This window comes from Hippopotamus amphibius, chromosome 16, assembly GCF_030028045.1.
Source record: "Hippopotamus amphibius kiboko isolate mHipAmp2 chromosome 16, mHipAmp2.hap2, whole genome shotgun sequence".
NCBI lineage: Eukaryota > Metazoa > Chordata > Mammalia > Artiodactyla > Hippopotamidae > Hippopotamus > Hippopotamus amphibius.
Window position 1 is genome coordinate 63,901,205 of NC_080201.1, and position 25,392 is coordinate 63,926,596.

A 25,392-nucleotide genomic window follows, 5' to 3' on the forward strand; every position below is an offset into this window, starting at 1 on the left:
GCGAGCCACCAGAAGCTAGGAGGGAGGCCCAGACAGATTCTCCCACACAGCCTCAGAAGGAAACAGCCCTGCTGACACCTCCCTCTCAGACTCCCAGCCTGCAGCACTGGGAGAGAATACATTTCTGTTGAAGCTGCCCGGTGTGTGGCACTTTGTTACCACAGCCCCAGGAAACTAATACAGCCCCCTGCCCCCACCCCTTCAATGATATTCAGCCAAAGAATTAAAATATAAGGAGGTGCAAACATATAGAATCTGCAAACAAATGCTTACCTGCTCAGAGGGAAGAGTGTTTTTAGGAAGAAACCAAGAATTTAAAGGCATCTTACGGTGCAGTCCCCACATTCCTGACTCGCCCCTTGGTGACAGCCAGAGCAGCCCTGACCACCGACCTGTAAAGACACTTAGATGCCCTCCCTCCTCAGCCACAAAGGGGACTCCCCAGTGACCAGCACATGTGGAGGTGGAAACCCATCTTTTCCTGACAGTAAACTTGAGACTGGGAATCAGGAAAACATCTGTTTATTCAAAAAAATACCAAGTTGCATCTCGACTGGCTGTCCTCACCAAGGAACTGGGTCAAGAGTCTGGTGTCGGGGGCAGGAATGGGGTGGGGAGGGATAAGGAAGCAGGCAGAGCTATGGAAGGTCTTTTGGTCCAGAATTGTTCATCTTCTCTCAGGGCCGGCCCCCGCTGCCCCCTCACTAGAATGGGTGTGTGTGTGTGTGTGTGTGTGCGTGCGCACACAAGCTTGTGTATGCATTTATGAGGTGGCGGGCTGGGGGAGGGGGGAAGACTCCTATGGCGAGGTCCCAGCTCTGGACACACTGAGGGGAACTGGCAGGACACAGCCACGTCCTCACCCACCTTGACACCTCTCCCCACTATGGCTTGTTTGAGATAAGAGGTCAAGGCCTCAGGGTCAGGCAGCCTAGTCAAGTGAGTGGGGGGAGGGGGCAAGATACCTGGAATCCAGGCTGGGAAAGAACAAGTTGAGGGGGGCATACAAAAGCTGAAATGTCCCGAACTCCCCAGTTCTGGGGGCTGGAGAAAGCTGAGTGCTCCTTGGGGATTGTGAGCAGAGGGGAGGGGTCTGGGAGGGGCAGGTGCCCAAGCTGGCTCCTTTTGGGGGAAGTCACAGTCTGCCATAGGGACACTGGGCATGGCGAGGCCCTCGAAGGGATTGGGGGAACCCACAGGAGCAGCTGTAAGCATGGAGTTGAAAAACTGGCAAACTGGCACTGGGGCCCTGGTAGATTGGGGGTAACCCCTCAGTTTCCTCAGTGTGGCGGGAGCCAAGGGCCCGTTATCTGTCCCAGGCTCCTGATGAGAAGGGATGCGCTGAGGTGCCAGTATTTGTGGGGAGAGAGGAAAGGTAGGGGGACGGCCCAGAGGAGGGAGAAGAGGCCCCCTCACCTCGCCCTGGGGGCTGGGAGAGGGGGCATGTAGCCCTTTAAGAGTGGGGGAATGGCCGCCCCCCCAACATGGCTATATACAGAGAGAATTGGGGGCGCATTGTGCGTTGGGTGTTGGGGATCCCCGAACCCCTAGAGGCTCCCTAGTGTGTGAGGGGGGATGAAGGAGAGAATACTGCTTCTCTGCCGTCTTGGGATGGTGTGGGCCGTCACCTCCGCCCCTGCAGATGGCACTGGCAGTGGCCATGGCCCTCCAGATGTGCCTGCCCCAGGACCAGGCCAGCAGGGGACACTGTTGAAGGCCTCAGGGAGGTCGGCAGCTGCTGGCCCGGCCCACGGGGGTCTCTAGGGAGAGTTTGGCCCAGGCCAGTGGAGTGCTGCCCCAGGTGGGGATGCAGGTAACAGGGACTGGGCAGAGGGCAGTGACATCACCCGAGGACTGGAAGGCCCCCCTCTGGTGATGCTGAGAGGGCTCTGTGTTGACCCTGTCACCGATCAGACGGTTGGGTGAAGGGCAGTTATCAGGAGGAGCCTGGATGCCCTTATGAGGGGGTGATGGGGGACTGGCCAAGGCCAAGTCTGTGGCGGGGTTGATGCAGGCATTAGCCTAAGTCAGGAGCATGGCAGTGACATCATCAAGAAGGGCCATAGTAGGATGATGTCATCAGAAGGGGCCCCACCCCACTCCATTTTTGAGGGAATAGGAAAATGATGTGTATTGTGCTGGTTCCCCTTAAGGGAACAACGCTAGGTGACTGCAGAAGACAATTGAAATACAGCTGTCATAGTATTTGGCTCCCAAGAGGATGGATCCTGGAAGGTGATGACACATGGTTGAAGTGGATCATGGTAAATGACATCATTGGGGGTCCTGGATCCTGGGAGGTGATGATGCCATGGTTGTGGCGGGTCCCAGTGGATGATGATACCATGGTTGAAACAGATCCTGGGAGGTGATGACACTGTTGGTGTCCTGGATCCTGGGACACCGTTGACTCTCATGGATGCTGGGAGGTGGTGACATCACTGTTGAATTGAATCCTGGGGGGTGATGACACCATGGCTGTGGTGAATCCTGGGGCATGAAGACATCATAGTTGAAGTGGATCCTGTGAGATGATGACACCACAATTGCGGGGGACTATGGGAAATTGTAGCATCATCAGTCCTAGCGGATCCTGGTAGATGTTACCATCAGCTATAGTGGATTCTGGAAGGTAATGACGTCACTGGTCATGGTGGATTCTGGGAAATGATGACATCACCAGCTATGTCCTGAGAGAGGACAATACAATGGTTGTGATGGATCCTGGGAGATGATGACACCATGGCTGTGGAGAATCATAGAAGATGGTGACACCCTTGGCTAGAGGGACCCTTGGGAGAAGGTGACACTATAGTTATGGTAAATCCTGGAAGAGAATGATACCCTACTTGTGGTGGATCCTGGGAGATGAATACACTGTAGGTCAAAGGGAATCACAGGAAATGATGTCATCAGGCATGGTTAACACTGGACACCAGGTGCAACGCTTCCGTGAGTGGTGGAAGTCTTGTGGTGCTCATGATGTCATCAGCTAGATGAATAGCAGGCATACCCTCATCTCCCCCCACCCCGCAACAGGAGGCCAGGACTTTGTTTACAGAGGTGATGATGTCTGTGGTTATGGCAGAGAGCAGTGGCGCCAGCCTTTTGGCAACCTGTGAGTCCCAGGACTCCACGAGCCTGGTGGGCCAGAGTGGCCTCCTTGGGAGAAGAAGCCAGTCTGGAAGTCCTGTCCTCTAGGAGTCACACAGGAGGTGACATCACTGCACAGGGCTAGGACCCATGGCCCGTTTAGGGGAGGGTCTGGTGGAAATCCCACAGGTCGTGTCCCTGGGGTCAGGGGAAGGAGCGACCAAGCTAAGTCATGGTGGCACAAGGCAGAAACTCTGGTGATACCATTACAAGTAATGGTCTTCCAGAGCAGGCAGTGTCTCTGGTGATGACATCACAGCACTGGGGCAGAGCCTCAGCTAGGGTAGGGCCGCTGCCAGCAACCCACAGATGGACTGTCGTATGTGGCAGAGACCTCTCCGTGAGGGGCAGTCTCCCCAGTCATCCCTAGAGACATCTCAGGACTGGGTACTTTCTCTGGTGACCCCCAGGATAGCAGTGCACTCTGGGCGTGCCCTGCCTTTCTGGGCCTTGGCAGCAGCAGTGGAGGTGTGCCACGGTGTACGTAATCTCAAAGCAGGCAGAGTTTAGTTGTGACATTGCAGAGGGGCCTCATCCTGGAGATGTCTCCAAAGCGGGCTACCATCTCTGCTGATGACATCACCGAAGCGGCACAGTCCCCCGATGACATCATAGGGCAAGGCACCTTCTCTGGCGATGGCATCACAGGAAAGAAGCAGAGTCCCTGTGACGATGTCGTAGAAAAGAGACCTTATGTCTAATGAGGACACAGTTGGTGAGGTGCTTTCCCCTGTGATGTGTCCCAGGAAGATGGCTTTGTCTGTAGCAGTGACTTCAAAGACAGAGGCATCTTCTTTGGAAGAAAATATTTTCCTGGTAATGATGATGTCAAAAGAGGCCTTTTGGTGCCAGAGATGACATCATAAGGTGAGACTTTATGCAGTGACATCATAGGAAGGACTCTTTCTCTAGGGATGATGTCATAGGACAAGGCATTGTTCATCTTGTGACATCACAGGAGGGAAGTCTTTGTGATGACACCATGGAATATAGACATGGCCTCTAGTGATGACCTTAAGGGTGGGCCTATTCCTCTCTGATGACCTCATGGGAAGGAGGTTTTGTCCCTGTGATGAACACAGACATTTTCGCTAGTGAATACCTCACACAGAGACCTCTTCCTCTGTGATGACGTCATGGGAAGGAGGCCCTGCCTCAAACTGGGACATAGGAGGAGGGGTCTTATCTGCCAAGACATCGCAGAAGGAAGCTTTGTCTCTGGTGACGATTTCATCCCAAACAGTGTCCTTGGAGGCAGTCCTCCTGGCCACTGCAGATCTGGGTCCCAGGCCTCTGGAGTGTGTTGGGGGATGCAGGCTGGGATGGGGGCCCCAAGCTGCAGCCTCCAAGCCCCCAGAGCAGCCTCAGACACTCAGACAGTCACCTCATTCTTGCTGGCAGTGCGGAGGTGTTGGGGCAGGTGATGGCCAGGGATGAACTGCAGCTGCTCCAGCGTGCCCTGGCGCTGGAAGGGCGGCCTGCGGGCCAGAGTGCCCCCACCTCCGCCGGTGTCTGACATCCAGGCGGGCTGCGGTGAGCCGTGCAAGCCGTGGTGATGGTGCGCGTGCAGGCCAGGGGGTGGGGGCAGCCCGTGCAGTGGTGTGGGGGGCCCCCCAGGCCCCAGCAGCAGGTTGGAGTGGGAGGCAGCCAGGCTGGCGCGGGTGGCAGGCTCGGGGGGCAGCGCGGGGCTGCGTGGGGGGGACAGGAGGTGCTCACGGCTCTGGCGCAGGGCCTCGGGGGACGACAGGAGCAGGTGCTCCTGTGACACAAGGCGTGCGCGGGGCAGTGTGAACTCATAGCGCGACCGGCCCCCATCGCCCAGCAGGTGCTCCTGGGACATGACGCGCCGCGGGTTGGGCGCGGGCGCCAGGCCCAGCTCCTCAGGGCTACCCCAGCCATCCATGCGATAGCCACCCCCTGTGCCAGGTCGCCGCAGCGTGTGCAGGGGCAGCGTCCCGCGGGGCATCTCCGCCAGGTGCCGGTGCTTCAGGTAGGCCTCATCCAGATCCTTTTCAGCTGGGGGAGAGGGGAAGAAACCACAGAGGTGGGTCCCCAGCCAGCCCAGAAGCTGCCCCATTCCCTGGGCATCCCCCCTTACCCGCAGGAGGACCCCAGCCATCACCCAGAACTTCCTGGCCATTAGCCTGGGCAGGGGCATAGTTGTAACCAGTCAGAACATTCAAGCTGGCAGAATGCATATTCCCAGCCCCAGTGTGCAGTGCTGGGGTCCTAGATGAGGGGGGACTTTTTTTTTTCTTAATTGCCTGGGAACATCTCTTCTTCTGGGAGTAGAACCCAACTCTTGCTTTTGAGGAGCCACTTTTCCTTCCCTTTCATCCTGTAGCAAGTATTTTTCAGACTTGGAAATTTGACCCATTCATGGGTTGTAAAGTCAATTTTGTGGGTAGTGACCAGCATTTTGCAGAATGAAACAGAATAGAAATTTATCAGAAAGTGTCCCATAATAAGAGAATAAGGGTGAGCACCATTCATGAAATTTTTATTTCAGTTGTGTGTGTGTTATGGAAATATTAATGGATGAAGTGAAATAATGTCTGGGATTTGTTTTGAAATAATCCACCAAAAGGTGGGGTGGGGGGAGGAGAGATGACCAAAATGTTGCTCATTGTGAAAGCTGAGTGGTAGGAACATGGGGGTTCATTTTACAATTCCTCTACTCTTGCGTGTGTTTGAAAATATCTGTAATAACAAGTTTCAAAACTTCACTGTAATTAAAGATGCCAATGCATGTGGGTCTCTTGGGACACAATATAAAAATCCTTTCTTACTGTGGATCTCCATTTAAAATGTTTGAAGGCTACTCCACTACCAGGGATTGGCCACTGACCCAGAAATGTCCAATCAGAGTCACAGTGATTGGTTCTGGGACAAGCATGTGACCTTTTTTTGGCCAGTGGGTTACAGGGTTGGGGGTTTTGCTGGAGTCATTGGGAGAGATTCTTCTGGTAGAATTGCCCTGAAAATTCTCAGGGCAGTCTTTGCCATCACAAGGGGAGATTCTGTCTGAAAATGAAGCCAGCCCACTGTTTAGCAGAGCTGAGAGATGTAGAATCCTGGAGACAGCTTTTGAGCACCTGGGTTCAGCCACACCTGAAGCTTGTGGCTCATAGACTTTCTGTTATCAAGCCAGCATAGTCACCTTTTTTTTTTCTTTTTAAGTTGTGTTTCTATTCATTGCAAATGCAAGTCATGATGAATGCAATAGATCTTGGGGTAAGGATCATGGATTTGCATTTTAAAAAAGCACCCCAACTAATTGTGCTACAAAATCATCTCAGGTAATTCTGGAACAAACCTGGAGAAAAACCAAAGGGGGTGTGGGGGTGGGGAATCTAAAGCTTTAGAAGGCTATCGGGCCACTGTCCACGGTGCTGAACCCAGGCCCTGACCCCGCCCCATCGCCCAGACGGCTCCCCTTCCCGGGACTCACCCAGCCTCTTGAGGGAGGAGTAGCGGTTGAGTTCAGATTTCACAGCCGCCTCGTAGGATGGGGGCAGATGCGAGAGGTTGTGGAAGGACCGAGAGCAGGACAGCGTGGAGTAGTGCAAGGAGGGGCTGGGCGGCGGAATGGCCCGCCACTCTGGGGCAGAGGGGCATGGCCAATGTCAGTCCAGGCCCTCCTCCCTCAGCCCCAGCAGTTCTGGCCACCAGGCCCCTTAGAGCATTAGAAATCTGGAATCCCAGCCCCTCAAAGCTGAAGCAGTCCAAGCTCCCTCTGCTCACTCCTCCCAACCCCTCAGGGGCTCTTTGCTGGGGAAGGAGCAGGAGGGGGAACTGACGCTTGCTCAGCACTCCGTGTGTGCCCTGCCCCAGGCGAGGAGGGGTGCACTCCATGCAGCTGCCCGCAGACCACTTCCGGCACAGAGACGAGGAGACTGAGCCTCACTGGCTTACCTGGGAACTGTGAGGACAGGCTCCCAGGGTCTCACACCTGCTCTATCCCAGGCACCTGGCTCCGGCGCAATACAAGGATGGGAAGGGAAGGAGCCCTGCCCTCCCCGCAGTCCCGCCCTGGTCCATACCCATCGTGGCAGCGTGGTGTTTGGGGCTGTTGATGTTGAGGTGCAGGTAGTTGTGGTGCAGATTATCTGTGGGGACCAAGAGGGAAGGTGGCATCACTGCCATTGCCTGCTCCCAGCTGGCACTGCTCTCCTGGTCTTGTGGAAGGATCCCCACTCATGTCCACTTGGTCCCCAGCTCTGGTCCCTCCTGCTTCCTGAATCTTTGCCCTGATTTGCTTCTTCCTCCTCCATTATGAAACTAACCTTCTAGCCAAATGGCCAGCCCATCTCCAAGATGAGCCCCACTGCAGTATTCCTGACACGTACACCTGCTCTTGCCCCTCTGCTGCTCGAAATTCTTCCCATGTCTCACCAGCATCCATGGAACACACTGTAAGCTGGGGATGGCATTTGAGGCCTGTGTAACTTGGCCCCAACAGACGTCTGCAGCCTCGTCTCCCATCCCTTCTCTCAAGCCATACTTCTCTCTGATGCCCAAATGGTCCAGCTCAGTTCTGCCACAGGGCCTTTGCACATGCTGTTACGATGTTCTCTCTGCCTTGAATTCCTTCCTCCCCTTCTTTGCCTGAAGAACTCCTACTCATCCCTCAAAATCCAGGTCAAATGTCTCTTCTTTATCACTGCTATTCAAACCCATCTCCTCCCCTCCGTTCCTGATCGCAGATCAAACCTCTTCCTTTACTCCCTGGATCATCATCCCAGCTGCCTCCTCCTCCTCCATCCCAGGGTGTCATCTCTCTTCCTTCACATGCATTCCAGAGAAATAGTTCTTCCACCCACTTCTGACTTTGCTGTTCCCTTGCTGTAAACTCCTCCATGGCTCCCTATTGCCCTCAGGACAAAGGCAGGACAAAAGCAGAGCTACTCAGCTCAGCCTGGCACTCAAGGCCCTCCTGAGGTGTCTGTCCACCCTCTCCTCAGCCTATGCTCAGGCCACCTCGCAAGCTCTGCTTCAGCCACTCAGAGCTCCCCCTGCCCAAGAAACTCCCCTCACCTTCCTGGCCACTGCTCAAACATCACACTCTGAGGGAGCCTCCTCCCCCTCACAGCAGATGAGACCCTTTCCAACCCCTCTTCCAGCTACGGTTTCAACGCTGACGCACTGGTCGTGAACTATGAGGACAGCAATAAGATGAAGTGAGTCTGGCTGTGAGTCCCATCATATGGCCGAGGAAACTGAGGCCCAGAGAAGCGAAGTCAGTTGCTCCGGGTCACAGTGGTAGAGCCAGGATTCGTTTGGCTTCCGACAAATTCTAATTCAATTGCCAGGTGAGTCTTTGTGTGTCACTGGTGGCCTAACAGGAGTTTCTGAAGCGCAGGGGCCCGCAGGAGGGCAGGGAGGAGGCCTGGCTCATTGCGGAGTCCAGCGCGTTGTCTGGAAGGGATCCCGGCCATAGCGGTTCAGGGAACGCAGAGACAGTGGGCCGTACCTGGGGGCGGGGCCTGGGCACTGGGAGGCGGAGCCACGGGGCTGAGGGGCGGGGCCAGAGGCAGAGGCGGCCGCCGCAGCCCCACTGCTCACTCACCGAGGTTGGAGGGCTTCACGGTGTTGTAGAGGTTCTTGGGGGTCCTCGGGGGCATGCTGTCCGGGCCCCCGACCCCCGGGGTCAGGGAGCTGCTTCGTGCCCGGTCCGGGCGGGGCCCAGGCCCCGTCTGATGCCTCAGAATGTCCACCAGAGCCCTAGAAGTGGCAGAGGGGTGGTCAGTGGCCTGAGGCCTGGGGTGGGCTGCAGAGAGGGAGGGCGCAGGCCTCTTGCCCTCCGCGTTCTCGTCTTGAGGGGTATCTGTTAGCTCAGCTAGGCGTCTCACCTTTGGCCAGGCCCCCTGCTAATGTCGATCTGAGCACCGCCCGCCCCAAGGCCCCTCGGGCCACACATCCCGCTTGAAGCGCCCCTTCCCCAATTCATTCGGACCCTACCCCTTCCGTGGCCCCTCCCACATCGTCCTCTCTGTGGCCCTGCCCCACCCTGAACCTGGAACCACACTCCTGCTCCTTTTGCTGCCTTTTCCTTTGGCAATAAAGGGTGCTATGTGGACCCCAAACTTAGACTCACCCTTGACTTCTTTTTCTTTCCTCCCTGGCTCTTAGCAATACTGTGGACTCACCCTCCAAAATATATCCCAGCTTGGACCACTTGTCACCACCTCTGCTGCTACCAGCACCATCTCTCACCATCAGCGCTACAGTCTCCAACTGGTCTCCCCATTTCTGCCCTTGTCCCTTTCAGTCTAGTTTCACACACGCAGCCCAGGGATCACATGGCAACACATGTTGCTCAGGACACTCCAGTGGCTCCCCCTCACACTTAGGATAAACTCGGCCTCTTCCTGCTTCTGTCTACCTCCTCCTCACCCACTGCACTCCAGCTCCTCACCGTCCTGCAGACACTCCAGCTCAGGGCCTTTGCACTTACAACTTCCTCTGCCTGGAATGCCCTTCCCACAGATATCTGCTTGGTTCTCTCTTTCCCTTCAAGTCTCTACTCAGAGAGGCCTTTCCTGACCACTTTGTGTAAAACAACACCTTCCCTCCCACTCACAACTCATTATGCTGCTTTATTTTCTTCACAGCAGTTATCAATATCTAAAAGTCTATTGCACATGAGTTTGCTTGCTTATTGTCGTAATGATGACAGTAGCCAGCATGTACTGAGGGCTTACCATGTGCCAGGACTCAATATGCATCAACCCAGTTAATCTTCGTTACAGTCCGAATGGGTAGGGAACGATTATTAGCCCCATTGTGGAGACGGAGAAACTGAGGCACAGAGAGGTTAAGCAACTTCCCCAGGGTCACACAGCCCATAGGCAGCTAACCTGGGATTGGAAACCAGGTTTATTCATCAGCACAGGGACTTTGTTTTGTTCATTGCTGTGTGCCCAGCTCCTGGTTCACAGAAGGTGCTCAAGAAATATTTGTCGAGTGAATGAAGGCCTGAACCTACCCCGTCACTCCATAGCCTGCCACTTCAGTCACATATATTAGCAGGTCCTGCCCACTTCCCTAAGGCATTCGCTTCTGTGCCCCTGGCGGCTGCCTCCGTCTCCGGCCATATTCGGCCCCCACCCCGCCCCCGCCTCCCCGTTCGCGTTCCCGCTCCCGCGTCCCTGACGGCTCCACCTCCCGTGGCCCAGCCCCCGCCCCCAGTCTCCCCACCCTTCGGCCCCAGAGCACACACACCTGGGCACGTTGATCTCCCGGTGCGCCCTGGGCGCACGGGACGCCTTGCTGAAGGCCACTTTGGCGCCGACGCCCACCGCCAGGGCGAAGCTGATGACCCCGCACACCACGTAGGCCGTGCTGCCCCCTGGGCCCTCACCCCCACGCCCCCCGGCGCCCCCCGCCCGGCCCCCTTCCAGCCACCCGGCCTGGCCGGGCCCGGGTCCCCCGCCCGCACCCCCGGCGCCCCCGGCGCCCCCGGCCAGCGGCGGCGGCGTAGTGGCCCAGCGTGGCGTGTCGTAGTTGGAGCAGGAGGCCTGCGCCAGGCGCATGTGGCGGTGCTCGCAGCAGAAGCGGTAGTGGCAGGTGCCGCAGCAGAAGCGGTAGGAGCCCGTGCTGCAGTTGAAGGTGGCGTCGTACTGGCCCATGACATCGTAGTAGCCGTGGCAGAGCTCGGCAGGAGGGGGCGCCCGTGCCGCCGCCCCCGCCGAGCTCGGGGTGCTGGTCCTGGTGCTGTTGGCCCCGGGGCCCGCCGCACCCCCGCCGCCCGTCAGCGCCCCGGTCAGGCGCCGCAGGTGCGCCAGCAGGGCGGGCAGCGGGCCCGGAGGCTCGGCGCTCGTGGCGTTGGACGGGCGCGCCCCAGCCTGGCCGGTAGTCGAGGCCAGGAGCAGGAGGGTCCCGAGGAGCAGCAGTGCTGGCATGGGGCGCGCGGGAGGTCGGACGGGGCAGCCAGGCTGCGGTGAGAATCGAGGCTGGAGCGGTGGGCGGGAGAAAGATGGCCAGAGGTGGAGAAATGTGGAGATGGTGGCCGGAAAGGATGAGGAAGGCAGGCCAAGGGAAGGTGGAAGGACGGAGAGACGCGAACCAGGAGGCAGAAAAGATGGAGGGGACATGCATGGGCCCAAAGTTGGCAGTCCCACCGGGCAGCGGACGGTGATGGAGGAGCAACAGAAGTATGTCCAAATGCCCCGGAAGGAGAACAGCAATGATAGTGAACAGACAGAGAGAATCAAAGTGAGTGACGAACGGAGGAGGAAGGAATGAGAGAGTTGACAGTGACATCAGGTGTTCAAAGAAATAAGAGCGGTGGACAAAAACCAGAGGAAAGATGTGATGGAGAAGAAACCATGGAGGCAGGTGAGGGAGAGAGGGCAGAGGGGAAAGTCAGAGGTGAGATGAAGGGGAACGAGGGCAGAGGTGGGCAGAGTGAGAGGTGGGCAGAGTGGAGAGGATGTTGGGATGGGTCAGTGGGGGACCCGGGGAGGCAATGAAGGGAGATGCATGTGGGGTGGGTGAATTGGGAGGAGTCCAGGGGATGGGGAAGGAGAGAGAAAGAAGAATGGATGGGGAGGAGAGGGGGAGAGAGAGATTGGAGTTGAGAATCTGAGTTTCTAGACCAGGAGGTGGGAAGAGGGAGTGCAGGGTTTCTCAGCCTAGGCACTACTGACATCTGGGGTGGGATGTACCTTGTTGTGGGGGCCCATCCTGTGCACTGTAGGATGTTTAGCAGCGTCTGCTGGATGCCAGGAGCGTTCACATCCCCCCACATGGTGATGACATAAGATGCCTCCAGGCATTGCCAGCTATCCCCCTGGGGGCACATTTGCCCCCAGTTAGAACTGCTGGCTTAGGCCCATATGGCCCTCAGTTCCCCCAGTGCTTACCTCTCTCCTTTATTTAGGTCTGATAATTAAGGGATCTTGAGCCTCAGTCTCTCTGTCTCTGTCTCTGTCTCTGTCTCTCTCTGTCTGTCTCATGTGCACACACACACACCCCCCTCCACACTCTTACAATTTCAGGTCTGAAGTGTCTCCTTGCACAGCTGGAGAGTCAGGGTAGCAGTAGTTCATCTCCCAGCTCCACCATGTGCCAGGTGCCTGACACTGGACAAACCAAGTCTCCACATGCCTCAGTTTCCCCATATGTAAACTGGGGGTAAGGATGGCTATCACTGGGTGGTTGGAAGGATGAACCGATTTCTATGTGTAGAGAGTTTAGGGCAGGGCCTGGCCTAGCGCAAGTGCTACAGGTATAGAAGGGTGAACAGGATGGGAGGGGCCAGATGGGACATGTCTGCCCAGCTGTTTCTATGGCAACGGGCCGGCAGGAGGGGTTCCTTCAGCAGTGTTTACTGAGGCCGGGGATGCAGCGGTGCGTCAACCACAGGGTTCCGTCTCTGTCTTTATGGGGTTTGCATTCTGGTGAGGGGAGAGTCAGTACACAGACAGAAGTCAATAGGATGCACATTGAAAACTGTTATGAAGAAACACTAAGAAATTATGAAGGAGGCCATGAGAAATAAGAGCAGTGCAAGGGGGTGGGAGAGAGGGTGGGTGGGTGGCACTGGTTTAATAAATGCTGTTCGGTATTATTTTTATCATTTGTTCCTTCCCATTGAGTGCCCTTGTATCTAGGGACCCCCTCATTATCAAAAACTGTTGGGGGCTGGGATGGGGAGAGGGCTATGGAAGGCTGAGGCTCGCAGCCTCAGTCAGCTTCCACCCCCTTTCACATGGGGCCTCAACGTTCCCCTGTAGCTCCGCCGTGGCCCCTCCCCTGAACTGCCCACTAGACTGCCTGCGGGACGCCTCCAGCTGATGTTTAACAGGCATCTTAGAAGTGCCTTGGCCCACACTCTGGAAAGCAAGTTTGGCAGTTCCTTAAAAGTTAAACATAGCGTTACCACATGACCCAGCAGTTCCACTCCTAGGTATCTGCCCCAAAGAATTGAAAACACATTCACACAAAAACAAGGATGTCCCTAGCAGCATGATTTATGACAGCCCCAGGCTGGAGACCACCAGATGTCCATCAGCTGATGAATGGGTAAACAAATTGTGGTCTATCCGTTCAGTGGAATAATATTCAGCCACAAATAGGATGAAACACCGATACATTCTACATTATGAATAACCCCAAAAACACTGAGAGAGAAAAGCCAGACACAAAGGGCCACATATTGTATGATTACATTTATATGAATGTCCACAATACTCAAATCCACACAGACAAAAGCCGATGAGTGGTTGCCTGGAGCTGAGGGCAGGAGGGAATAGGGAGTGACTGCTTAATCGGGGCAGGCCTTCCTTTAAGGGTGAAGAAGATGTTCTGGAACTAGATAGTGGTGGTAGCACAACATTATGAATATGTTAAATGCCATTGAACTGTACACTTAAAATGGTTAAAGTGGTAAATTTCGTGTTATGTGTATTTTACCACAGTTAAGAAAGAAAAAACCACCAACATAGGTCAGATGATGTCACAGTGCCCAAGTAATGGAGCTAGGCTTTGAACTCAGGGCACCACCACCCATAGAACATGGATGCCTTTATCCCACACAGAGAAACATGGGTTGTCATGCACACAGACACACCCCTTCTGAGAGTGACCCATGCATGTGGCGATGTGGATTCCTTCATTCTTGGGAGAGCTGCCATGTACAGTTGGGCATGGTGTGCACTGCACAAGAGGGTCTGGCTGAGAGGCTGGAATCCAGCCAGGCTCTCCTTCCTAAGGCATGCTGGTGGGGCTGCTTCCACCTGTGGGAAGGGGCACCCTTTTCAAACACACACAAGGGTGCTATCTGCCTGCTAAATCATAGATGCTGGGGAGCTCCTTTGGGCTGGGGGTACTTTTGTCTCATCTGCCCCACAGGGGATAGCAGTGTGCCTGCTCAGTCCCCACGCTGTGCCAAGCCTCTGGCTGGGCTCCAGGGACACAATTTCTCCCTCTGTTAACAGAGTCCCATGTCCCCTCCAACTGCACACACATGCACATGCCCAGGGAAACACAACTCCTGGCCATGGATGACTCCAGGGAGTGGGGCAGGAGGAGCAGTGGCACGTATCCCCTCAGACCCGGCAACACACACACACACACACAAACACTGCCTCTCTGCCAATGGGGTGCCATAGCCTCCTGCCCCTACCTTGCACATCCTGGGCAGCACCTACAGGTGGGGAGGAAACACACTGTGGACACAGTGGCTGGTCCAGACATGAGGATACAGGGGACCAGTTCTTCCTCTATGTCACACAAAACTATGCACAGACACACAACAGAGCTTACACACACACAATGACACAGAGCACAGGACACCCACACAGTGTCCCAGACACAACACACAAGGACACCCAGTATCATCCTGTCAGCACACCTGAGCCTGCCTCCTCCCAACACACACAATACAGCTCCACCTGGACACACGACCATGCATGATGCATTTCTGGGCGTTCCCACCCACAGCGCACAAGAGTCGGACACAATCTCAGACACCGTGACACTCTGGGACCATACACAGCTCCAGAACATGGCTAGGGACCTGCCCCAGCCAGCTGCACAAGGACACGCAATGGCACACATCACAGCTCACAGTTGCACAACCTTGTGGGCACACACACCAGTGCAAACCCAGTGGTGGAGAGTCTGGATGCAGGCATGTGACCCTCCACCAGACACACCCAGACACCCCTCCCCCAACACACAGCACACACCAGAAGGCTCCTCCTCCACAGCTGGAGAGGAATGCCCCCCGCCCCCAACCCCAGTCATCTCCCTCCCCACACCATGCACAGCCAGCAACACAGGGCCAGAACCCAGCACCCCAGCCCAGGACCTGAGAGACAGAGATGTGGGGACAGAGATCAGGGGAGTTAGCATGAGGAGGGGTCCCAGAGCAGGCCCCGCTCGGTCCCTGGGCTCCTGGAGAACCCTCTCTTTCACCTGCTCCCCTGCAAGCACTGTGCCCCACAGTCCATCCCCACCCCCACCCCTCTCCCAACCCTGCCAGCTCTCTGTGGGGGCAAGGCCTGCCTTCTGAGATGCGAGATGCCTGGCAGCAGAGAATGAGAGATAGAACAGGATGCGGGAGGACAGGGAGAGAAAGCCTTGGGGTCGGGGTAGAGGCCCAAAGAGAGGGGGGTAAAGACTCAGGGAGAGGGGAACAGAGACTCAGGGAGAAGGGAACAGAGACTCAGGGAGAGGAGGACAGAGACCATGAGAAAGAAGGATACAGAGACCTAGGAAGAGAAGGGGACAGAGACCCAGAGAAAAAGGAGGACAGAGGTCCAGAGAGGGGAACAGAGACCCAAGGAGACGGGGACAGAGAGCCAGGGAGAAGGGAACAGAGATGAAGAGAAGGGAGTAGAGATACTCAAAGAAAAGAGGACAGAGACTTGGGAGGGCAGAGACCCAGAGGGGGAGCCGCGACGCGGGGCAAACACCCAGAGAACTGGGGATCAGAGACCGAAGGGGTGGGGGGAAGAGAGAGGGAGAGAGAGAACCAGAGAACGAGGATAGAGACCCGCAGAGGGGAGAAGACCCAGAAAAAGTCAGAAGCCCTTATCTCAAGCAGCTGGGTTCTAGAGAGTGGTCCGCAGGTGGCAGCAGGGTCCGAGTGCAAAGGGAGGGCCTCCTAGGAGTATCTGGGGTTGAGGGTGGATTTGGGGTAGGGATGTAGAAAGCAGGCAATTGAAGGCGCGATCTGGGTTCAAGAGGACGCGGACCCGTCAAGAGCGGGGGAAAGCAGAGGGAGAAGGGGAGGGGTCCGTGCGGGGGGCGGGGATCCCAGTTCCGGGCGGGGGAGGCACGGTGGAGGGATCCGGCACCGCCTCCGGCTCGACACGCGGGAGGCGGGAGTTGAGGGAGAGATGCAGACCCTCCCCACGCACGATCCCCGCCCAGGGCCCTAGGCCTTCCTGTCTCTTATGTCTCTGTCTCTGGGAGTCTCTGCATCTTTGTGTCCTTGCCTCCTCCCGGGACCTCGCCTCCCACCGCCCCTGCTTCAGCCCGCCGGCGGGTCGCTCACCTCTAACAGGAGGTGCCCTGAGTCAAGGTTTCTCTTAGCTTGTCTCTCTCTCTACGTGTCTCATCGCATCTCTGCATCTTTCAGTCTCTGTCCCACGTCTCCTCCTGTGTGCCAACATTTCCTCCTTCCCTCTGCCCTGTTAGTCTCTGTCTTTCCACATCCTGTGTCTTCCCCCGTCTCCACATCCCCATCTCTCGCTACCTCTTTGACTCCATGTCTTCACCTCTGTGTGTCTCTTTCCCAGATTTGCTGTCTACAGATCTCTGTCCCTCTGAGTGTCTCTGTGTCTCCCCCCGACCCCAGACCACTAATCTCCTTCCCAGGGCCCCCCACTCTCTCTCAGGCTCTGGTTGGAGGGGCGGGGTGGGGGGGCGCTGCGGCTGGAGCTGTGTGTTCCCAGCGCAAAATAGACTCCTGTTGCCATGGCGACGCGAGCGCGGCCTCCGAGACGCGAAGCTTCAGGCCGGGGGGTGAGGAGGGGGGCCACCTGGATCCGGAAGGAGGGGGCCGGGGCGCCGGCGCCCGGTCTCAGGGGCTCCTGGACGAGGGGGTAGGCAGGGACCCCTAGGTCCCTGCGGAGAGAGGGGGTGCTGGGCGCTCTGACGCGAGGTCCGGTGAACCGGCCTTCTGGGAGGGGTGTGGGATCCAGGGGCCGGGGGTTGGGGTGGGGGGGGCTCTGATTCCCCAGTGGGGGGCGGTCTGGCTGAGAGGTCTGATGCCTGGGTTCCTGGGGGACTCAGATTGCCTTCTTGAGCCCCCAGGGTTGCGGTGGGGGCGGGGAGAGATTGAGAATCTGAAGGGGCTGAGGGGTCCCGACTGGGGGGTCCGTAGAGTCCCGACTCCCAGATTTCCTGCGTCTTAGGGGAGCAAGGACCACTCAGATGAAGCTGGCTGTCCTTCCCATCCATTCATCCATTCATCCGCATGCCTGTCTCTTCGTTTCTCCCCGTCCCCAAGTCCCTCGTGCCTCAGTTTCCCCCTCCGCACCGGGGTGCGGTCACGCTCACCTCACTTTCCGGATGCGGGACCCTGGGGGAGTCGGGGGTGGTGGCGACGTGGGGGGCCGGCCGGGGGAGGCAGAGCGAGCGCGTGTCTGCGAGCCAGCCCGGCTGGGCGTGTGCGCGCGCGCTGATGGGGGGGCGGCCGGCAGCGTGTTGGGCGACCCTGGGCTGGCAGTTCTTTTCTGTGCAGATGCGCGCCGGCTTCGGTGCAGATGTGACAGCGGCCAGCCCTCGCCTTTGCCTCGCGCCGGCTTGGAGCTGAGAAGAGGCACCTCCCCCTCCCCACCTGCTGGGGACCCCTCTTCCCCCACCGCCCGCAGCCCCCAGTCGCCCCCGGGATACCCCCCAAGCCCAAGAATGGTTCAGTCCACAGTCACATCAATGTTTATTCTCTGAGACCGGGTCCCACACAGCCTGTGACACTCCCTCCCCCTCCCCTTGCCGCCCCTTGAAGTGGCCCGGGCGGCCGAGCCCCACCTCCAACTTGGTTCAGCCAACCCCCGCCCAGCTTCCGGAGTCTCATTTGCATTTCCGGGAGTTGCCATCCAATGGAAAGGTGGCACCCACCTCCCCCCCTGAGGGGGCGGTACTCCCGGTGGACTGCACCACTCTTGGGATCCAAGAATGGGGGGGAAGCGCTTCTGCCAAGGTCCCAGGGACAAGGTGGTCTCCCCTCAAGGCAGGGTAGGGAGTTCAGCGGAAGAGGGGGTTCTGGTTCTGGAAAAGGCCCAGCAGTCCGCTGTCTGGGCTGGGCTCCTTGATGATCTTCTGGATCTGTAGGGGGAGGAGGGGGAGTCAGGAAGAGTCAAAGGTTCCCATCTCGCTGACAGACGCAAGAGATACTTCTTCATTTTCTCCCTCGCCCCCTTGGCAGCAACTGGACAAACCAACTACTCCCTCTTCTCAGAACTTTTTCTGGGGCCTCCCTTTCACCATAGCCACCAGGGTTAGCACCTGATCATCTGCCATATTGGTCCATCTTGCTGGCTTGGACCACTAAGGGTGACTGACTCTGTCCTGGGGCTTCTTGTCTACACCTGCTTCTTAAGTAATCTCCCCTCTCCTATCCCTCAACTCACAAATCCAGCCCGCACCTTGCCACTCAACTCTGGACTTATCCAACTGCCTCTTAGATGTTGGTGGTCACTTGACCTCTCAACCTCATTGCCATCCCCCCCAACCCCCCCCCCCCCCCCCCCCCCCATCAGCAGAGAGCTTGAGCAGCTGTGCTCAAGCTGGAGCCTCTCTCTGGGCTGCCTTCTCACATGTTGTACCCATTAGCAATCCCTGTCATGCTAACTTACAGAAATTAAAAAATAATAATAAGCAAAGCCTGTATCCCCACTGTTGCCTCCACCCTGGTTTCCCTCTATCCTACCACATATCTGTTAGCCACCCAGCACCACATACAGATCTGACAGTATCCAGCTCCCCTGTGCAAACTCCCCATGGCTGTCTGTCCCCACCTCCACCAAAATCTTTGGGAAGACTCCGCCCTGACTCCTCCCTGCCGTCCCTCCTCCCACACTCACCCTGAGCTCACCATGCCCTGCTATGGTTCCTTGAATAAGTCAAGTTCAGTCCCACGTCCAGGCCTTTGCCCTAGCTGTCCCCTCTGCCAGGACCACTTTCTGGATGACTGGCTGCTCCCCGCCGCCCTCCGGTCTCTGCTTTAAGGCCACCCCTCAGGAGGGGCCTCCCTGCTGCCAGCCCCCATCTTATTTCTCACACACTCCACATACTCCCTCCCTAGATTCAGGCCACAATGTGAAACTGAATACAGACTGTCTTTTGCTATTGCCCCCCGGGACCTGCCACAGTGGCTGGCACATAGTAGGTGCTCAATAAACATTCAACAGAACTGAACTAAGAGGAAGGGCAGGGGCAGACCTCAGAGGGCTGGGCATATCAAGTTTGGGCATGTCCCATTATCCTAAGGGCCAAGGGTGTGACGCAGTGGGGGGTACCTGGTCAGACCTGGGTCCTAGGAAGGCCACTCGGGTGGCAGGTGTGGAGGCTGAACCTGAGTGCCACAGACTGGAGGAGGGGTGGCAGGAAAGGGTCTAGGAGCTCCCAGCAACAAGGCCCCTGCTGGACTGTTCTTTCCGCTGTCAGCCTGGCTCCCTCCCATCTCTACCTCACTCTAAAATCACCTTCTTCTGGTGGTGCAGCCCTCTGGACCACCCTAGGTAACCCCTCCTCTGCACACCCAGCCCCCTACCCTGCTTTATCTTTTTCCACCGTCTTCACGGCCAGACTGCGTCTCCTTTCATTGATTTATGGTACTGACCCGCAGTCTCTCCCACTAGAACTTAGCACCCTGGAGGCGGCAGCCTGCTGTGTTCCCGGATGTATGCTGTATGTGGTGGGTGCTGAAAAGATATCTGCCTTGCCATTTGCATGGGAAATGGGGGAAGTCAGAGTGTGGGGGTGGGGGGCCAGTACCTCCTTGAACTGGGGGTGGGCGGCATCACCCACAAGCTGCAGGATGAGCCCTTCGCTGGTGGAGAGGAAGGCTCCGCTCTGGCGCATCCGGGACAGCGCCACTAGCCGGTCCACTTGGCTGCAGGGGGTGGGGTGGGGAGGGAGGCTGTCAGCGCCTTGGTCTGAACACCCAGAGACTTGGCAAACTCAGCAGGGATCCCGCCCCCTTGTTCTTCCTGGGTGCCCCAAACACATCCCACATGCACCCCACCCCTGAGGGGACCCTCTCACCTGCGGGAGGTGCAGGCGTCCACCACCACGTGGACCTGCAACCCTCGGTCCAGGAGGTCCAGGGCCGTGTGCTAGGGGCAGAAAGAGGTCAGAGCTAACCCTAGACAAGAATAGGGGTCTTGGGCAAGTGACTGGGGAACCAGGAAAGGGATGAGGGAGGCTCGGATCAGGGCAGGAAGTCCCTAAATTACAACAGGATCCTAGGCAGGATGGGGCCCCAGGTAAAGAGAGGGGTCCTGAGTGAAGGTGAAAGTCCCAGGTCAGGAGCGGAGTCATAGGTCAGGAAGGGGAGGACAGAGGGTTCTGTGTCAGGAGAGACATCCTTTTCAGGTTGGGGAGGTTCCAGGTGTGAACAGAAGTCCCCAGGGGTCAGTAGGGGGTCTCACCAAGATGCAGACTTGTGTCTCCAAGCCACAGAGGAGCACAGAGCGCAGCTGGGGCCGCGTGTCCAGCTCCTGCTGCACCACAGGCACCATGCTGAAGCAGGTCTTGGACCGTGGCTGCAGGCCCTCAGCCCCCAGCTCGGGCACTGTGGGGCCCAGGCCTTGTGGGTACTGCTCAGTCAGCACAGCTGGCACATCTAGCAGCCGGGCCACCTGGGGTGGTGGGGAGGAACAACGGTCTGAGCCCAAGGAAGGGGCTGGGGGCCGAACTCCTAGATCTGAGGGAGGTGGGACTGGGGGCCTGGACCCCTGGGTCTGAGGGAGGAGGGGCTGGAGGTCTGGACTCCTGGGTCCGAGGGAGGAGGGGCTGGGGGCCTGGACTCCTGGTCCGAGGGAGGAGGGGCTGGGGGCCTGGACCCCTGGGTCTGAGGGAGGAGGGGCTAAGGACCTGGACTCCTGGTCCGAGGGAGGAGGGGCTGGGGGCCTGGACTCCTGGTCCGAGGGAGGAGGGACTGGGGGCCTGGACCCCTGGGTCTGAGGGAGGAGGGGCTGGAGGTCTGGACTAGTGGGTCTGAGGGAGGAGGGGCTGGGGGCCTGGACCCCTGGGTCTGAGGGAGGAGGGGCTGGAGGTCTGGACTAGTGGGTCTGAGGGAGGAGGGGCTGGGGGCCTGGACCCCTGGGTCTGAGGGAGGAGGGGCTGGAGGTCTGGACTAGTGGGTCTGAGGGAGGAGGGGCTGGGGGCCTGGACCCCTGGGTCTGAGGGAGGAGGGGCTGGAGGTCTGGACTAGTGGGTCTGAGGGAGGAGGGGCTGGGGGCCTGGACCCCTGGGTCTGAGGGAGGAGGGGCTGGAGGTCTGGACTAGTGGGTCTGAGGGAGGAGGGGCTGGGGGCCTGGACCCCTGGGTCTGAGGGAGGAGGGGCTGGAGGTCTGGACTAGTGGGTCTGAGGGAGCAGGGGCTGGGGGCCTGGACCCCTGGGTCTGAGGGAGGAGGGGCTGGGGGCCTGGACCCCTGGTCTGAGGGAGGAGGGGCTGGAGGTCTGGACTAGTGGGTCTGAGGGAGGAGGGGCTGGGGGCCTGGACCCCTGGGTCTGAGGGAGGAGGGGCTGGAGGTCTGGACTAGTGGGTCTGAGGGAGCAGGGGCTGGGGGCCTGGACCCCTGGGTCTGAGGGAGGAGGGGCTGGGGGCCTGGACCCCTGGTCTGAGGGAGGAGGGGCCGGGGGCCTGGACCCCTGGTCTGAGGGAGGAGGGGCTGGGGGCCTGGACCCCTGGTCTGAGGGAGGAGGAGGCTGTACCTTGAGCATGCGGGCAGCCACAGAGACGATCTGGGGGAAGTACACAACATGGCGGAACTTCTCCTGCATGTCGCACAGGAAAAGGATGGATGATCCAGGGACGACCCGTCCCAGGCCAGGCCTCACAGCTGCCATGTCCTGGGGTGGGCAGAGGGGCTAAGGGAGTGGGACCAGGCAGGGAGGGGGCGTCTCTGCGTGTCCAGGCTCCACGCACTTACGCACTAGGCTCCAACTGTTCCTGCCCCCACCCCCAGGAGGAAACGGAGGTCTAAGCAGTGCTGTGTCCTGCCGAGGGCCCACTGCCGGTAACAGAGGGAGCGAGAGGTGAGCCCTGAGGCAAAAAGGGCTGCATTCCCCCAGCTGCACCACCTCCCTCCTTCATGGCCTGGGATCCCTCAAGTCTGACTGCCTCCTCTTAAACGCAGTTTACCCGCGTGTACATCTCACCAGCTGAACCCCCGCCCAGGTCTTAGAAAGAAAGGCTGGGGTACCCATAGAGTGGAATATTATGCAGCCATAAAAAGAAATGCAGCACTGACAGAGGCCACAGCATGGGGGCCCCTCACCGTGATGCTCGGTGAGAGAGGCCAGTCACAAAACACCACACACAGGAGTCCATTTACATGGAATGTCCAAAATGGCTGCGTCCACAGAGACAGGCAGCAGGTTGGTGGTCTTTCCACCTCAGGGTGAGGCGGGGGATAAGGCGTGACTGAAAAGGGGTACAGAGTTTCTGTATGGGGAGATGGAAATGTTCTGGAACTAGATAGCAGTGATGGTTGCACAGTAAACATGAACATAGTAAATGCCTCTCAATTGCACACTTTAAAACAGTCAAGATGGTAAATTTTAGGCTATGTGTATTTTACCACAACTTAAAAAAAGAGAGGAAGAAATATAAAAACCAAGGGGGAGCTGGCAGAGCCGTGGCCAGCAGCCCTTTTAAAGGGGAAGACCCTGAGGCCCAGGGGGTTCCATGAAGGCCAAGGTCCTGCGGGGACCAGAGGGGTAACTGCCCTCCCTGGCCCTGTCAGAGCATCTGAGCATCTGGGCCCTGGACAGCCCGAGTCTCCCCTGTCCCAGCCCATGTACCCAGAGGCTTGTGTCCTTGGGTCCCTGATTTGCTGCAAAAATGGCAGTCCTGGCTTTGGTCTGCAGCTCCTCCCCTCTCTGGTGTTACTCATTTATTTGTTAATTTATTTAGGAAATGGAGACCGCATGGACCCAGTGGACCCAGTGAAGGGCAAGCTGGCTGACACTCACTCGGGGGAAGTTTTAGTGTTGGGTGGTGAGTCCCCACAGGTGTTTATTCTTTAAACCGAACACATCTACCATTGAACATGTCTTCTCTGTGCAACATATCTAAAGTTTAAAAACTAGTGGATGGCTAAAATGGTGAATTTTATACTGTGTGAATTTTGTCTCAAAAAATAAATGGAATGGAAACTCTCCCAAAACCAAAACGACACTGAATTAATTAATGGCATAATTACAACTGTGACCAGTGCTAGGATTTCTGGCGAACCTAGTCTCTCTTGGCAGGGTCTTGGCAGAGTTCTCCCGGAGGAAGTGAGGAGAGCGAGAGAGAGAGAGAAAACAACCTTTTTGAAAACACAGAGCTGACCCTGTTACTCCCCTGTCTCAGCTCTCCCCAAGGCCCCAGGGCTTCTCTCTGTCCTCGGGACTGAGATGTACCCTCTTCCACAAAGTGCTGGACTGGGACCATTGCAGCCTCAGTGGCCAAGTCCCATTTCAGGGCCTGTGCCCAGGCAGTTCCCTCCACCTGGAGCGCTCTCCTCACTCCCATTCTTGGTGCTAACTGTCCCGGAGACAGGAGGGACAAGGTCAGGTGGGGGCGGGGGCGGGGTGCACTGGAGGGTCCAAAAGCTTCTGACAGGCATTTGTAGACAGGCGTGTGGAGCTCCCCTTTTCCCCTTTGGGCTGGTAGGAGTGTGGACTGCAACAACCCCTAGAGAGAACCGTGTGCCCACGTTTCTCAGAATGATAGATATACAAACCCTGTGACCCAGAGAGCTCACTCCTAAGTATTTATCCTAAGTGTTTATCCTGCAGACGTACCTGTGAAATGACACAAAGTTATTCATTATGGGACAAGGTCATTCATTACAGGACAGCATTATTCATTATGGGACTCTTCCCAGAGCGAAAGAATAGAAATAAATCCAAACATCCACAGTTAGGGTACTGGTGACATAAGTTGTGGTATATCCATACTGTGGAATTCTTTGCAGCCAGAAAAAAATCACAAGGAAGATCTTTAAGTAACAACGTGGAAAAGTGTCCAAGAGATGTTAACGTGGGGGGGAAAAAAAGCACAATCGTCTGGATACCAATGCTCTGATTTGTGCCAGAATGCAAGAAGAAAAGCAGTGTGTGTACTGTTCCAGTCTATGTCTGCTCTCTCTGGCAGGCAGATGAGGAACAGGCTCTTTCTGCAAGGACAGGCCTCTGAGGGGCAGGCTGTGAAGGACATGTGACTGTCACTGTGTACTACTCTGTTCCTTTTGAATTTTGGACAATGTGTAACAGGTTATCTAGTCAGGGATAAATACAGTACAGTAAATGATTTATTTAAGGCAAGAACCCAGCAAAACCAATGTGGCATTAAAGTTATGATAACTGTTATCCTTTGGCAGCAGTGATGAAGGAGGGGGTGCTGGGGGGCTTCTGGAGTGTGGGGGATGTTTGGCTTCTGGATTAGGATGCTGTTCACACCAGAGCACTCTCTTTTTGAAGTTATTTGAGCTGTGTATCTGTGATTTCTACGTCTTCCTACATCTGTGATACACTTCCATAAAAAGTTTTCAAAATATAAAATAAAATAGGGAGGCCTCGCTGGCCGCCGTGGGGCTGGACTGGAGGTGGAAGCCAGGGCGAAAGTGGGGGCTGGGATCCAAGTGGGCAAAGGTGAGGCCTGGGCTCCAGTTCAGGCAGCAAGGGCTGGTGGGGGGGGAGGGCGCGGGGGCGGACAGAGAGATTCAGGGGCAGGTGGGCCTGGCTGTGGGTGGAGGGGGAAGGAGGGAGATCCTCGGTTTTCCAGTGGTGTGAGGGTGGCAGGTTCCAGGGACTAACTGGGGACCTGGAGAGGGGAACTGATTTGGGGGAGAAGATGAAAATGTGTGTGGGGGTGTGAATGTGGGGAGGGGGTCTGGGCTGGAGACAGAGTTGGGGGTGCTCTGGGGGAATGCAAAGAGTCCAGAGCACAGCTCCGGGTGGAGGGAGCCCAAGGCCGGAGGAGGAGGAGCGGCCCGAGGTGGGCGGCAACCTGGGGAGCGAATGGGGCTGTTTGGGTCCCCACGTGGCCTGGGGAGCCCGGCTGTGCCGTCCGGACCAGCTGGCCCTGCGACCTTAGGCAAGGGTCAGCTCCGCCTGAACCTCAGTTTCCTCCTCCGGGAAATGGGGGCCAGACCCACCCACCACGCAGGGGCGAGGCGGAAACCTGATAGAGAGGGTGGGAGCGGCCCGCGGGGGGTTCCAGCCCGCGGCTAGCCCATCCCGGAGGGCGAGGCAGAGTCCGCCCCGGCTGTGTGACCGCGGTCTCGGACTCCCCCGCAGAGCCTCAGTTTCCCCACCCGCAGGGCGGGGAGGTCTGTCCCCCCGCAGAGCCTCAGTTTCCCCTCTGCAGCGCCCAAGGGCCTCACCCGGAAGGCGCCGGGATGGAGCCCGGCCCGCGCTCCGAGGGTGAGGCCTGGGCCACTCACCTCCCGCAGGCCGACTTTCGCCGCTCAGATCCCGCCGCGGGGTTCGCAGGCAGGGTCAACGTTTCTCAAGGTCCGGACACTTGGCCCGCCCACCCGGGCGGAGCCGTCCAATAGGCA

The 25,392-nt window shown here is 57.4% G+C and overlaps 2 protein-coding genes and 1 pseudogene across 7 annotated transcripts; all 3 read right to left on the reverse strand.

The window, feature by feature from the left end:
- Positions 1-1,719: 1,719 nt before the first annotated feature.
- LOC130838194 (uncharacterized) lies at positions 1,720-4,322 on the reverse strand (annotated as a pseudogene).
- Positions 4,323-4,525: 203 nt separating this feature from the next.
- On the reverse strand, positions 4,526-11,057 carry SHISA7 (shisa family member 7). The gene is made up of 4 exons (XM_057713390.1): positions 10,378-11,057; positions 8,723-8,877; positions 6,605-6,754; positions 4,526-5,169 (listed from the first exon to the last, which is right to left on the reverse strand). The coding sequence occupies exons 1-4, from the start codon at positions 11,055-11,057 to the stop codon at positions 4,526-4,528; spliced, it is 1,629 nt and encodes a 542-aa protein (XP_057569373.1).
- Positions 11,058-17,527: 6,470 nt separating this feature from the next.
- On the reverse strand, positions 17,528-25,363 carry ISOC2 (isochorismatase domain containing 2). 6 transcript variants are annotated; one of them, XM_057713393.1, is made up of 7 exons: positions 25,276-25,360; positions 23,572-23,632; positions 21,554-21,691; positions 20,265-20,474; positions 19,879-19,949; positions 19,609-19,726; positions 17,528-17,937 (listed from the first exon to the last, which is right to left on the reverse strand). In XM_057713393.1, exons 3-7 carry the CDS (start codon positions 21,686-21,688, stop codon positions 17,857-17,859), a joined length of 615 nt encoding a protein of 204 aa, XP_057569376.1. In that variant the 5' UTR covers positions 21,689-21,691; positions 23,572-23,632; positions 25,276-25,360; the 3' UTR covers positions 17,528-17,856. The 6 variants fall into 6 exon arrangements, with proteins under 6 accessions (XP_057569376.1, XP_057569374.1, XP_057569378.1 ...); XM_057713391.1 differs by having other exon boundaries at positions 21,554-21,709; XM_057713395.1 differs by having other exon boundaries at positions 25,216-25,340.
- Between the last annotated feature and the right edge of the window lie 29 nt (positions 25,364-25,392).